At 35.5% G+C, this 13,284-nt stretch overlaps 2 protein-coding genes across 2 annotated transcripts; one reads left to right on the top strand and one right to left on the bottom strand.

Moving 5' to 3' along the window:
* Positions 1-1,019: 1,019 nt before the first annotated feature.
* LOC124343248 lies at positions 1,020-3,462 on the top strand. Its single transcript, XM_046796515.1, has 11 exons — positions 1,020-1,158; positions 1,243-1,368; positions 1,439-1,556; positions 1,738-1,877; positions 1,961-2,048; positions 2,121-2,174; positions 2,271-2,446; positions 2,521-2,684; positions 2,766-2,897; positions 2,978-3,114; positions 3,190-3,462. Exons 1-11 carry the CDS (start codon positions 1,033-1,035, stop codon positions 3,294-3,296), a joined length of 1,368 nt encoding a protein of 455 aa, XP_046652471.1. The 5' UTR covers positions 1,020-1,032; the 3' UTR covers positions 3,297-3,462.
* A 5,585-nt stretch (positions 3,463-9,047) lies between these two features.
* LOC124343824 lies at positions 9,048-12,132 on the bottom strand. The gene is made up of 2 exons (XM_046797317.1): positions 11,975-12,132; positions 9,048-9,359 (listed from the first exon to the last, which is right to left on the bottom strand). The coding sequence occupies exons 1-2, from the start codon at positions 12,075-12,077 to the stop codon at positions 9,091-9,093; spliced, it is 372 nt and encodes a 123-aa protein (XP_046653273.1). The 5' UTR covers positions 12,078-12,132; the 3' UTR covers positions 9,048-9,090.
* Between the last annotated feature and the right edge of the window lie 1,152 nt (positions 12,133-13,284).

The raw sequence follows: 13,284 nt of genomic DNA, 5'->3' as shown, positions 1-13,284 counted from the left end.
CCTCCTGGGTGTGAGAAACTAAAAAGCTCTTGGAACTACTTTTGAGAAGAATGCAGTTTTTTTTCCGAGAAGTGTCTCCGGATTTCTCTGGCGTAATGAGACTCCTAAGTTATATCAGAGCTGAGATACCGGGTACCTATAATAACTTATATATTTGGCCATGGAAACGTGAAGTGGCGTTATATTCAAGGCTATTCTTCTTGCAGTGCCATAAAAAAGATGGCAATCGAGTGGATTTGCCTATTTATCTAAGACAGACCCAGACAGCTCAGCTCAATGTCCCGTAGTGAAATTCTTTTAATGTTAGCTCAACGAATTAGAGTAATACAACCAGTTTTATACTGAGATTGGATACCAGACACATCAGATGGTGTATTCATCCACCAAGGCAATTTTCCCACTTTAATAAAAGGAACAAAACAAAACAAAACAAAAAAAAATAAATTAGTCAAATCAGACAGGATTTAATAGTACGTCTGAATATGGAACACTTTTTATTTTATCACTTTAAAATATGTTTTAAATCAAAATGCTACTGTACAGACCCAAAAAATACAACGACGGTATATTTCAATTTTGTTATAATAATCTATAATCCTACGCGCGTGTTATTTCTTCATTGACAAAAACCAAATGTATCTGTGTGTTTTAATTTAATTTTTACGTTTATTGTTCAGAATTTTACTTTTAAAATTTACTTTTGTTACAGCGCTTCCGCTTCAACAAGAGATTCAACAAGAGAGCAAACGAGGCATTAGCATTTTTACTGTCAATTTCTATTTCCTTCAATATTTTTGCCGATAACATATCACTTTCAACTTCTGTTACTCTTATCAATTAGACTTTACCAACACGTACCGTGTGCCAGTATTTACATAATGAACAAGAGATAAAGAAAGTCATCCGTCTATCGGGTACTACTGCTATCATAACCTTATACATCACGTGCATTAACATGTGAAAATGGTCACGTAATACTAAATAGACGCTCGATTCCATATCCTATACCTTATGCTTATAAAAATCGTTGAAATGTGCCAGTTTTATGTACGTCCTCATAAGGCCATCACCATGAAGTTTCTAGTGGTATTGCTGTCCGTAATTACGCTTAAATGTCTAGTAAATAGCCAAACACTGATAGCCACTCTTCCGAACCTGGTAATATATAATAAAATTTCTAATCCAACCAAATCAAATTTGGGTTTACTTAATTTTAAAATCGTTGGGATTTTCTTATATGAGGTTGGTGAAATCAGCAGTATTGAAGTCCCTGCGTTTGCGGACGTTCACGAGTCAAGTGACAGTTCGTTGCCTTACGCCGATCGATTTACACTTTATTTGTCGACTTTCAAACCATTTCAACTCAAGGTATTTAAAATTAATTATTTAATTTTTTCCATTGGAATAAGTATCGATAACATTTTTTTAAATGTTTCAGCCGGATCCCGTTTATTATTTGCGCTCTCCCGGAAAATATTTGTACGATACAACCAATTGGCCCCTTGAAGTTCTGGCCAGTACCGCCCTCTGGCCCAATAATCCTGATCTTTTGCCAAGTAAGCCAACCTGCATATTCGACAACATACGTATACGCTGCGTATACGTATGTTATAGGATGTTATTATGTTGTATACGTAATTATTATTTGTTATGAACATCATTGATCAATCGTAAAAGAAAACGTTCCTCCATGTGCATTCTAAGCCGTATTAATTTGATGCGTTTTGTTATGGACAGAAACTGTTGTTCCTGGCTACGAGGGAATGATCCAAACATCAGGATTTCTGGTTCCTGGAAAAACAAAAGGCCAACTTCAGATGTACAACATGAATGCTGCAGTTCCGGCTGAAACTGAAATCAACATTGCCAGTGGTGACGTAAGTTGACTTACCATTTATTAAACAAACAATTAACCATTTGAACTTGACTCAAATTGTAATAATTGGTTTTACGTTTAAAGATTAAAGACTATTCCTATCACCGTGTCGTCTGGAAGGATATGGATGGTGATGGAGATCTAGACGCTGTAACTGCTCGTTTTCATAATAGTATGACCAATTTTAAATCCAAACCAAGTGTTAGCTTTGCGATAAATTTCAAAAATGATTTAATTTTTACAGCTGTAGAAGAACAAAACTTTGTTTGGATGGAAAATCCTGGACAGGCCATATCAGGTATCAATGCTTATTACGCAATGAAACGATTGACGATATGTTAGTCATTGAATAAACGGATACATTATATTTTGTCAAAACATTTTTGCTATACAGGCTGGAATCAGCATGTTATTTACAACCAAGGACCTGACGTGAGCTTCCGTAGTATACAGTTAAACTCATCTGGTCTTCCTTATGACTGCTTTTTAGCCGGTGAACTATGGAATAAACGCGCCACAATTTACTGCATCCCGCTTGGAGCCAACAACGGGTGGAATGATCCCCAAAACGTAACTAGCCCATTCGTTTTTTTTTTCATTAATTTAACTCATTATGAATCACTTGTTTTGTAATTTTGTTACAGATTCAAATGAGAGTAATTGACGATACCGTGGGCCAAACATTCGATCTGCTTTTGGAAGATTTTGACAATGATGGACGTATTGATTTTCTGCTCACGTCATTTGACGACAGAATTGGAGTTAAATCTGGCAGTGTTTATATTTACGAAATTCCCGATGATCTTTTGTAGGAAATTTTCTATTTATTTCTATTAACTTTCTTGTTTATTTTTCTACTTTTAATAATTATAATGGTATTTTATTTTAGTAACGGCATCTGGGTTCGTCATATCATCGCTGATAGCTTCGTTCCTGGCGGAACTAACACAATGTCTCCTGGAACTCCCCAGTCTTTCTATCCTAGTGCTGCGTATGCAAATGAAGTTCTTTCCGATGGCAGGTGAAATATAACGACACAAATTAAAGCCATTCCCCACACATGGTGAAACAGTTTTAATCAATATATGTATATTTTTATAGAAAGCACCGCAAGTGGATCCTAGTTAGTGGGGATGACGACGGTAAAATCTACATTCTGCGGCCAACAACAGAGGCGGCCAATGATTTTACTCCTTATGAAAAATCGATCCTAATTGATACAAATGCCCAGACAGCAGGCACGTAGTGTTTCTATCACCATAACATAATTGGGAACTATGCATTCAAGCTGAACGAAGTGTTACTTACTTCAGGAAAACCAGCGGTAGGGGATTTTGACGGCGATGGTTACACAGACTTCGTAGCCCCTGGCTACTCTGCTAATAAACTCTACATATTTACATATGCCTCAATTGTTTGATAATCGGCAATATTGGTACGTATATTATTCAGCAGGCGGACTTTTAACTGGAAAATGAGTTCATGACACCGGGATGTGTTTAACTGTTTATTGCTTATTTTCAGCCTTCCAAACAAAATACAATTGCGCAATCACTGAAAATTTAATACAAAATTCTTACAAATTTTTGGAATTTTCTTTGATATTCTGCTGTTTTTACAAGAAATCTTAACATGATTATCTCACAAATGAAAAAAAAAACGACAGTGTTTCTTAAGTGTGAATGACTATCTGAATACATTAACTAGGCCTATCTGGCTTATAGATCTTATTGCAATTCAAAAGTACGCGACACAAGTACGCCCTCCTCCCTCCCATTCGTCCCATTCTCCCTTTTCTCCCCGTTCTCGCGTTAAAAAAGTCTAGAGCCATGCTGCGTTGCCAGATTAAACGGCTAAAGAAAACAGATCCGAAAGAGCCCTATAGATCTTATTGCAATTCAAAAGTAGGGGAGACTGGAGTATGCCGGGACACCGGGACACCGGGTCAAGAGGGACAGTGAGGGGAAAAATAGATAATATCAATTAATTTGAAAATTCTTTTAGTATAACATGTAAAAACATGTTATCTAATCGGGGTTGAAGGAGGAGGGCGTACGAAAAAAAAGGGGACCCACGTTTCCCCTTCTCCTTCATTCGTCCCATTCTCCCTCTTCTCCCCGTTCTCGCGCTAAAAAAGTCTAGAGCCATGCTGCGTTGCCAAATAAAACGGCTAAAGAAAACAGATCCGAAAGGGCCCTATACCGGCTAGAAAAGGCAGGGTACGAAACGATAGTCAATTACGCTGTAGCATGGTATATGAGGGGATGGTATGTCCTCGCACTAGAATTTTTCCATAAGGTTAGATCCTCGGTTTTTCATGTTTTTTTCCAAAGTCCTTTGCCACGATAAATGGTGCTGCCACCAAGCGTAGCGTTACTTAATCGTGTTTTCTTGAATGTGCTTCCGAAAACGGCTTATGATTAGAAATTTTTATTTATTTTCGAGAAAATGGTACCTAAGTTGGAAGAGCGCCGAGTTCCCATGCGGGACGATGAAGGTTTAAATCGTTAATCGAACTATTTTTTTATTTTCCTTTTTTCTATATTTTTAAGGCGAAATTGATAGAATACCTAGATTCTGTAAAAAATGCGAGTTTTTTCACATTTTTTAAATAAAATCCTAATTTGTTTTCTTTCGCAAGGACTTAGAAAAAAACGTGTTCAGACAAAGTTCTGGAGAAAATCCGCTTGCGTCACTACCATTTATCGTGGCAACCTGGGATCCAGCCTTAAGGGAAAATTCTAGTGCGTGAACATACCATCCCCTCATATACCATGGCTATAGCATTTAACCATAGGCCATTCATTTTTTACTATCTCCGACAGAGTATCAGATAATTTTTCGCTATTGCACATGTTTTCTTTGACTACCACCAAGACCCCAAATAAATATGATTATTGACTAAATTTCCTTTCCATAGAAAAGCATTGATAAATGGTGATACGACTGTATCAAGGCTACTTAATTACTTTAAATATCTACCTGCTTACATAAGTTTGAACTTGAATTTGGAAAAAGTTTGCATAGCAAAATACTTTCGAATTAAACTTTATTCGATTGATAAGATAGTGTTTTCTACAATATTGTGTTGAATTGAGTCTTACGTATTGCAGTTGCAGCAGCAATACATCGAGTTCAATTGGTTGTAGTGTCAGAGGATATACGTTTTCTGAAGGTTTTTATGGTTCATATTTCGTTCAAATTGGACTAAACTATTTTACTTTTATTTTTCCTGTTTTTGAACTGACATTAAGATATTTTCAAGTTTTTTTATATAGCCTTAACAATAAATAATAATTGAAATAATAATTGAATAATAAATAAACTACCATGACTATCGAGAGGAAATAAAAATTGAAAGATTACCTGATAACTAAGGAATGTAGTTATCCAATTATGAATAGAAACTGAAGACGACTTAAATGGGAAACATAAAACTAATAATGACACCGGCGAAACTCCATAAGCCGCCATGCAAGAGTCAGTAAGAGTTCGTGTCCAAACATTTTTTTACGCTTAAATAAAACTGGCAACTTCGGACGTTAGCCAACTCTATAGGGAAAGAATTACAACTTTTATATGGGGCGAAATAGAGAAAAAATGTGGGTGGCGCTGAAGTCTCTCGTTAAGAAAGGACAATTCCCCTGTCCCAAATTACCCCGAGAGACCGTCCTCCATTAAAATGTGAATATCGTCTAAAATATCATACTTAAAAATAAAAATGTTGATGAATACTGTAGGCAAATGACTAGCCTATGTTCTTAAGTGAGCAGATTTTACTCAACCCGTCAAACTTGGGCACAATTGCACCGTTAGTGGGGAAAAAATTTGCGCATTTTTTCCGTGTTTTTTATTTCTTGAATCAGCAAATAACCATGAGATTTTCATTAAATTTATAACAGTTACTGGTTCCACTACAAAGAATAAACTGTAGAAAAATCGGATTTTTAAAATCATTTTTACTATTTTTACCGACCCTGTCTAACGTGGTTCGTTTTCTTTTTTCTTTTGTGGACTTCCCTAGTTAGCTAAAAATGTAGCAAAAATATGTTTCTAAAAAGAAATTCTTTCCTCTTTCAGAAACCAATATTTATTTATTTTTATTGACAAAATTGTTGCTTGAAAACGCAATAATAACAATAACACCTTTTCTCGGGGCAACTTGTATTGCTGGGTTAGAGATGGGAAGGAAAATTTTTCAGAAATTTTAGTTGATGACGCCATCACCAGGTGTTCTTTTAGCCCGTAAGAATAGCATGGACCATCCTTCCCCGCGTACATGAGCATGTTTCCCACCCCGACTCAACCCAACCTCCTTCATTTCAAAGCGCTTTTGGTTTTAAACAAAGCAAATTGTCATTAACTCAAAATACGCTTTTGATCGCTAATTTTTTCCTCTTTTTTTAAGGCTAGTGAGGATAAAAAATGTATAGAAATAAAGAAGTGGGGGCTCAAAAACAAACAAGATTCCTTCGGTAATGTCCTTCGGTAATTTTTTAAACGTTAAAGAGACAGAAAATTAAGGTTATAGTAGATTAATGCATACTGTAACGTTTGGAAAATTCTGTTTCCCTTTTTTCTCTTTCATAATTGATTCTTTATAACTAATTGACTAATAATCTGTCAATATTATGAGTGGTGCATTTTAGGTGTGGCGGAGGCTTCGCCCTGCCACCCCACGTCGCACTTCATGTTTAGATTAAGTTATAGCAACATGTATTACTATAGTAACATGGAATTATAAATTTTTTTAGTTACATGTAAACTATAAAGAAATGGATGTTCTCTTATAGCAGTTAGATTAAACCACCGCCACTGAAAAAATCTTTAATAAGGCATACAACCTAAGTGTTTTACGACCGGTTCTGAAATCGATACCGATAGCAGCGTCGCTAGCGATATTACCATAGCTTTACTTCGTCTTTCGTTACATTGTTTGGTGAACACACCAACCGGTCCACGCTTTCCCTTTTAATTATGTGTCAATGGTGGGCTAATGGTTAGCAACCCGGGCTGCCACTTGTATGGTTAGTGGTTCGAATTCGATGGTTAAATCTATTGCCACGAAAATGTTTTCGTAACACGACAGGTTCGACTCACTATTGCAACGAAATCTGACGATATTGTTTCGTGTCAAATCAGAGCACTTTGTCTATTGCCAACAAAGCCTACTAGTCCTCTGTTTTCGTGACAATTTTTCGTCTGAAATGGCTATTGCCAAGACATTTCGTTGCAATAAACAAACCGTTGACTATTGCCACGAAAAAATAAATAACAACAGATAGATGGCGTACAAGTGTCAAAATTCAAATTAATTGTGCCTGAGGCATGTAACTTGCAAGTACGCTATCCTTTTGAAAAGAAATCCTCTTACAAACCTCTTACCTACGCTATCCTCTTACAAAATCGTTGTAGCCGTATAGTAAAATGGCTATTGCCACGAAAATTAAAAAAAACACGAAATATGCAGTTGTATTAATATCGTTTCATAGAAATAGAAATAAGTACCTCATTTGAAAAAAGAATTAAATTCGTTATTTTATAAAATCAGTTTTATTTTCAAAGACATAAATGATTAATTGATTAGATAACGTTAGATAACAAAACGCAGTTTTTCGAAACTTTTTATGCTATCTTAAACACTGTTTAAACAGTTTGGACTAATAAGTAATAACCTGACTCATTTTCTTTAAAATAATTAAGTCAATCGGAGGTACAAAATAACTTAGACAAAAAAATATTGCAGAATGGCTTATTTAGAAAAAAAAAGACCTTTTGATACTTTCCCATCTGGAATTCAAAGCTACTACTACAACTATAGAAAAAGGCACGTAGGGTGATCAGAATAAGAATTCTTTAAAAACATGAAATTACGGAAAAAATATAACACCAAGCCCAGTATGCCAAAATTGGTGACACAGACATAGCCCAGCGCGATGTAGAAGACTGTATAAATCTCAGAGATTGATCCCTCCATATCAATTCTTGGAAGTAACGTAATTAGGTAACCTCTGGAGAGGCTATCAATGTTAAGAAGGGCAAGGTCACCGGACACAGCATAACAGGAGAGTAAAACCTCTTGCTGCGTCTTGAAAAAGTGTTGGCGTATCTTTCTCTTTGATCTCTGCTGATTGAATGAGACTGCAAAAAAAAAATGTATCGGTAATGAAAATCGAAAAAGTAGATTCAAGCACAAACTTGCTCTTGCTTTCCAGGAACCAGGTAGTGGCCGTAACGGAAAGCCGCGCCCTATAAAATTCCTTCAAAATGGAACTATTGACATTTTTATCGTAAACCCAGATTAAACATTTTTGAGGAGCAACAGGCCGAGCTATTGACCAATGAGGAGTCCCCTGATAAAGACGCTCGTCGCTTCAGTGCGGATTCAAATCGTTCAGATCCGCCGCAATTCGATTATGTTCACGCAAAATCACGGTTTGCGTGACGGCAATGTTCGGCGATAGGCTACATTCACTCGATTGCCGCCTGCATAAAATTGCCATTTAATTAAACTAAAACCAATTATTTTAATGACTACCACCTCACCTGCTTTAAAGCACCTCAATTCTGTCGAATTGTTCAGCCATCAACTCTGCTCAGATTTGATTATTTCTTTGGTTATTTCCGAATTATTTCAAATATGGCGATCTAACGTTATTCAAAGCGAGATATAATAACGTTTTCGCAAATCTTTCGTTTAGCAAACATAAAAACATTAATAAGGTACACTTTCACGCACGCACATATTGAAATGAGTAGAACGTTTGCCATAAAAAAAGCCGTGTGTTCAATTTGGTGTGAAATCAGTTTAACGTCAAATTCTAGGTAAATATAATATACCAATAATGCTAGGCTTAAATGAAGGATTAATAATGACAATAATAACCTAGGTAAGCACCTAATTAGAAAATAAAAAATATAAATTTAAAAAAATTTCGTGGCAATAGACAAACGCTTATAAACCGTAACGAAAGATGTCGGAGCATGTCGTAGCAAAAGACAAATCTGAGACAATTACCAAGAAAAGAGAGGGACGCTAGGCTTTCGTGGCAATAGACAATCTGTTGTTTATTGACAAGAAAACTATTTCGTGGTAATAGACTGTGAGGTCCGTCGCGTAACGAAAAAGCAGACGGAAAGTCGTGGCAATAGACTCAACCATTTCGATCAATTCGGAAAGGAAAACTAAGTTTGTCATTTTTGAAAAATTAATCTTAAAAAGCTCGACGAAATACATTGTTATTTGAAGGTTGGTCCGTCACAATGATATCAAGTATCTGATTCTCGTTGACGATTGGTTCGTATTCTATCGTTGGATCACAAGCCACAATTCCAGTAGATTCCTTTTCTTGCTCTTGGGGCTGCTGACTTTTGATTGTTTTTATGAAACTAAGCAGTTTCATCTTGTGTCCCAGTGTTAGTTGAAGTACTTCAACATTTGCTTCATCTAAACAGAGAAGGCACTGTCCATCAATATCAGCAGCTATTTAAAAGGAATGAGAAATATGTTAATTTTAGACAAAATAACGAACAGTTACGTAAGAGACATTTTCGGAAACATTAAAACTTTTTAATAACCATGTTGGAGCAACATTTGGTCTCAAATTATCATGTGCAATTAGAATAGATTTAGCAGGAAAATAAGGTTGTAATTCAAAGGCATGAAAGTGATGGTTGAAAGTAATGGTCTCTAAAACTGTAACAACAAAATAAATTGCCTGACCTCCTGACAAAATTTTTATTATTTTACCGAATTCCGAAAGATTTTCAAAGCTGTGTTTTAGTAATATTAGGTTCCTGGTCGGTAATACCAGCCTTTAAACTTTACCCATCTTATAACAGTTGCGTTTGAATCCAGATTTAAAGAACTATTTCCGTCAGTGATTGAGTCTTCTTGCCTGTTAACTAAGTTTTTTTTTACCTGGGACCGACCGTGGGAATATCATCGTGAAATAAATCATTAGTTAATAGATTGTGACAGGAAATCGTTTGCAGATGATAAGTAACTGATTTTGGAATGTTAATAAAATTACAGTTTATATGTGCAACACGTTTACAACTATTATGGTAAGCCTCATATCTCATGCACCAATATCCAACAGCTGGACCATAAGTCCGGATAGCTGCTGGATAGTGTGCCATATGGTGGAATTTGTTAATAGGTCTAGTCAATGGAAATAATGAATAAAACCTTGAATACATTCGGTTAATAAGATCTTCTAGAATAATAGTCTGCTCAATTGAAACACTAGGTGCAAAAACAATATCCATTATTTCTAGTAAAATGAGAATCAAGGAAAAATATTCGTCTCCTTCCGGGATCAAATCACCAATTAAAAGAGGAAGCATTCGAATTAAACACCAATTCTGTGATGCCCGTTGCTTCGTGTTATAGTTACCTTTTTTTCGCAACAGATTGGTCTTAAATTTTGGGGAAGGTTTGTTACTTTGATCATAAAAACTGAACGCGAACCTCTGCAGTCTACTATTTAGCAGGTCTGCTGTTATTTTATAATGAGAGTTGGTTACGTAAACGAAAAGGACAAGCTTAATTATAAACGGAACTATACCTTCCAGAAAGTCGTGCATGCAATCAAGGACGGTATGTTCTGCAACATGCAAATACCTACACTGATTTAGAGGGCTGTCGAATTGTACTCCACTCAACGGAATGTTGTCTTTGCTGATCTTTGCTTCCTCTATGGCTGCATTGTAATTTTCCTTGGTTCTTAAAATTCCAACTTTCCAACTTTTAATCAAATCTGAACGAGAAATTAAACAAAGACGACAAAATTTGGCTGAAGAAGTCCCAGCAAACCCAAAGAGTTGATGGGCACCTTTTGAATCTGCACAAACATTTACAACAGCACCTCGGAGCCTGAAACCAGGTTTGCTTGGAATATCAAGAAGCATTCCCTCGTCAGACTCTAGTAATTTAATTTCTTTCATGAATTCATCAATAACAAACCGGAATTCAGAGTCTTTTAAATCCTTACTATTACAAACAGCAAAGCACTGTATATTACTCAATAGGGAGTTTTCGCACTCAGGAAGGTTTAAAATCTTAAAATTGAACATTCCAAGTTCATGTTTCTTAGTTTTGGAGTCCAAAGGATTAGTTGATTCACATTCATCAAAAAATATTTGTAAACGAAGGGCATTTTTTACTTTGGAAAACAATTTATGATTCCTGAAATGAGAACTGTCACGATGCCCACGAAGAAAACCATCAGTACTAGGAGATTCACTAAAATATTTATTGTAAAATTCAGCATTAGAAAATAATCTACTCAACGTTTTCCTAATAGAGATGTACTGGGAGGTATTCTTTCTAGGCTGAGTTTCCCCTCTACTATTTACAGTCAGTTCTGGTTGATTGTTATGGCCTACGCACTTCGCGACTGGTTCTACAAATCCCATATTACTGGTAAAATAACGAATCCTTTTATGGTGAGAATTCAATTTGCTAGTGGCTTTTTTAATGTTGGTTAATGTCAAATTTGTTTCTAAATCACAAAACTGAGCAACATCTTTAAAGATAGTATCAATATTTTTAGCAATGAAATCAACGGCAGAATGACTAACATTGTGTTTGGCCCTCAATTCAAGAAAGAATCTAGCTAATCTCTGAGTTGTTTTATCTGCTGTTGCATTCGCTTGGTGAAAACTGTCCTGTTCTGGATCTGAAATGTATGAATCATTATGACTTAGTAAAGCATCACTAACATCGAAATCAGTTACTCCTGGTTCGATATGTTGAAAAGAAACATCAGGAAGTACTTGTCTAACATCTGGTTGTGGATCTTTAACTAAACAATTGATAACGTGGTCTCTATATTTAGCAAAACTGTTGAAGCCAGCCTTGCAGTCAGCGTTCCCACAATACAAAGTTCTGTTACTATGACCTGTTGTTTTAAGGAAGCCATGAAAAAGATTCAAGTGACTTGTCAGTTGAGAATAATTGCCTTTAACTATAACTGAACATAAAAAGCATTTAAAAGAATCAATGGACATTTTGGAAAAGGGTCTCACCAACCAACAAACACACAGCACAGAAAATGTTCAACTTAAAATAGATTCCTACTACATAGATATTACCTAGCAATTTTTCTGGAATTCCAGCCGGCAGTTTTTTAGTCGACAGGAGATGCAACAGCAGGTCTTCTGCAGATAAAGTTGAGATACAAGTTTTAGATTCCATTAAAGCCCTCAATCATATAACTGTCAAAATAGTCTGCAATGACGACCGTCATTAACTTTTTTTGCATGCTGGATGTTTGCCATATTTCAAATTAGATTTGACAAAAAATATTTATTGTTTCAATATTGCTAAATCTGTTATATTAAATCAAATCCCGGTGTCTAAGAATTATTTGTGGGATTTCTATCCAGTATTCTGTATTTTAAAATGATTTTTATTGATAAATATCTCTTGGATGGCAACGTTTACTGACGCTGATGCAAAAATTCGAATACCTGGTATTCGAATTCGAATACGGAGGGGGCGTTTTATTCAAACTCGATCTTCGAATACCCGGAGGTACGAAGGGTATTCTATTTCGAATAAGGATTGTCTTATAGATAGTCGAAGATTTAGAATAGGTAAGACCATCTACCAGACCTATTCTAGCTAAGAGGTATTCGAATCTCGGATAACCAAAGTATAAGATTAGAATATCCTATAAAAATTGAGAGTGTAAACAAAAAGAGGTAATAATAAAACAAAATAGTTAAATAAGTAATAGTGGGACAAAGTAAAAAGAAGAATAAAAACCAAATCGAACAAGAACATAAAAACCAAATCAAATCAAATAAGAAATACTCTCCACTCCCATAGCAAAAAACTTGTCTTGCTAGGGGAGATCCAAACTTTTTTTTTTTCTTTTTTTTTACACTGCTGAGACTCACTGCACTGACAGTTGGAAGGTTACGCAAACAAAGCGAATTGATTACCTAGGATTCGGCAACCAGCTAGGTAACAAATACGCAAATTAAATTTTTGAAACAGTAATATAAACAAATGAAAACCCCAAGATTCTGTGTATCAAATTTTGACCGAATTATGTAAAATATTTTGTTACGATTGGTCATTCAGGGAAGAAACGTATATGCAAAAACATAATAAACATTAAACCCTCTGAATTTCACTACTAGCTACTACTAACCTACCCCCTATACCCCACACCCTAATTGTTAAGGACCTTCGTATATAAATATACCTCAAGGATAAAGTGTCAACTAGTGCTACTCTCCCCTATGTTGTTCTGTAACCATATATCCTTGCTGCAAGCATCATAATTTCTGAAAAGATTTTGAAAAACAATGACCGCGAATGAGGTTTTATATTTATCAATAAACTTTATTTTTTAGGATTTTGATTACGTGAATTATTTCTTTATTAGTATTCA

The sequence above is a fragment of the Daphnia pulicaria genome, chromosome 1, assembly GCF_021234035.1.
Source record: "Daphnia pulicaria isolate SC F1-1A chromosome 1, SC_F0-13Bv2, whole genome shotgun sequence".
Taxonomy (NCBI): Eukaryota; Metazoa; Arthropoda; class Branchiopoda; order Diplostraca; family Daphniidae; genus Daphnia; species Daphnia pulicaria.
This window is presented reverse-complemented; position numbering and strand designations above follow the sequence as displayed.

Bases quoted from the DNA above. Each gene is read 5' to 3' on its own strand.
- LOC124343824 (XM_046797317.1), bottom strand. From the start codon at position 12,077: ATGGAATCTAAAACTTGTATCTCAACTTTATCTGCAGAAGACCTGCTG. The intron at 9,360-11,974 runs GTAATATCTATG...CCTTTTAAATAG, and splicing joins AATTCCAGAAAAATTGCTAG to CTGCTGATATTGATGGACAG.
- LOC124343248 (XM_046796515.1), top strand. From the start codon at position 1,033: ATGTGCCAGTTTTATGTACGTCCTCATAAGGCCATCACCATGAAGTTT. The intron at 1,557-1,737 runs GTAAGCCAACCT...TGTTATGGACAG, and splicing joins TAATCCTGATCTTTTGCCAA to AAACTGTTGTTCCTGGCTAC. The intron at 2,175-2,270 runs GTATCAATGCTT...TTTGCTATACAG, and splicing joins TCCTGGACAGGCCATATCAG to GCTGGAATCAGCATGTTATT.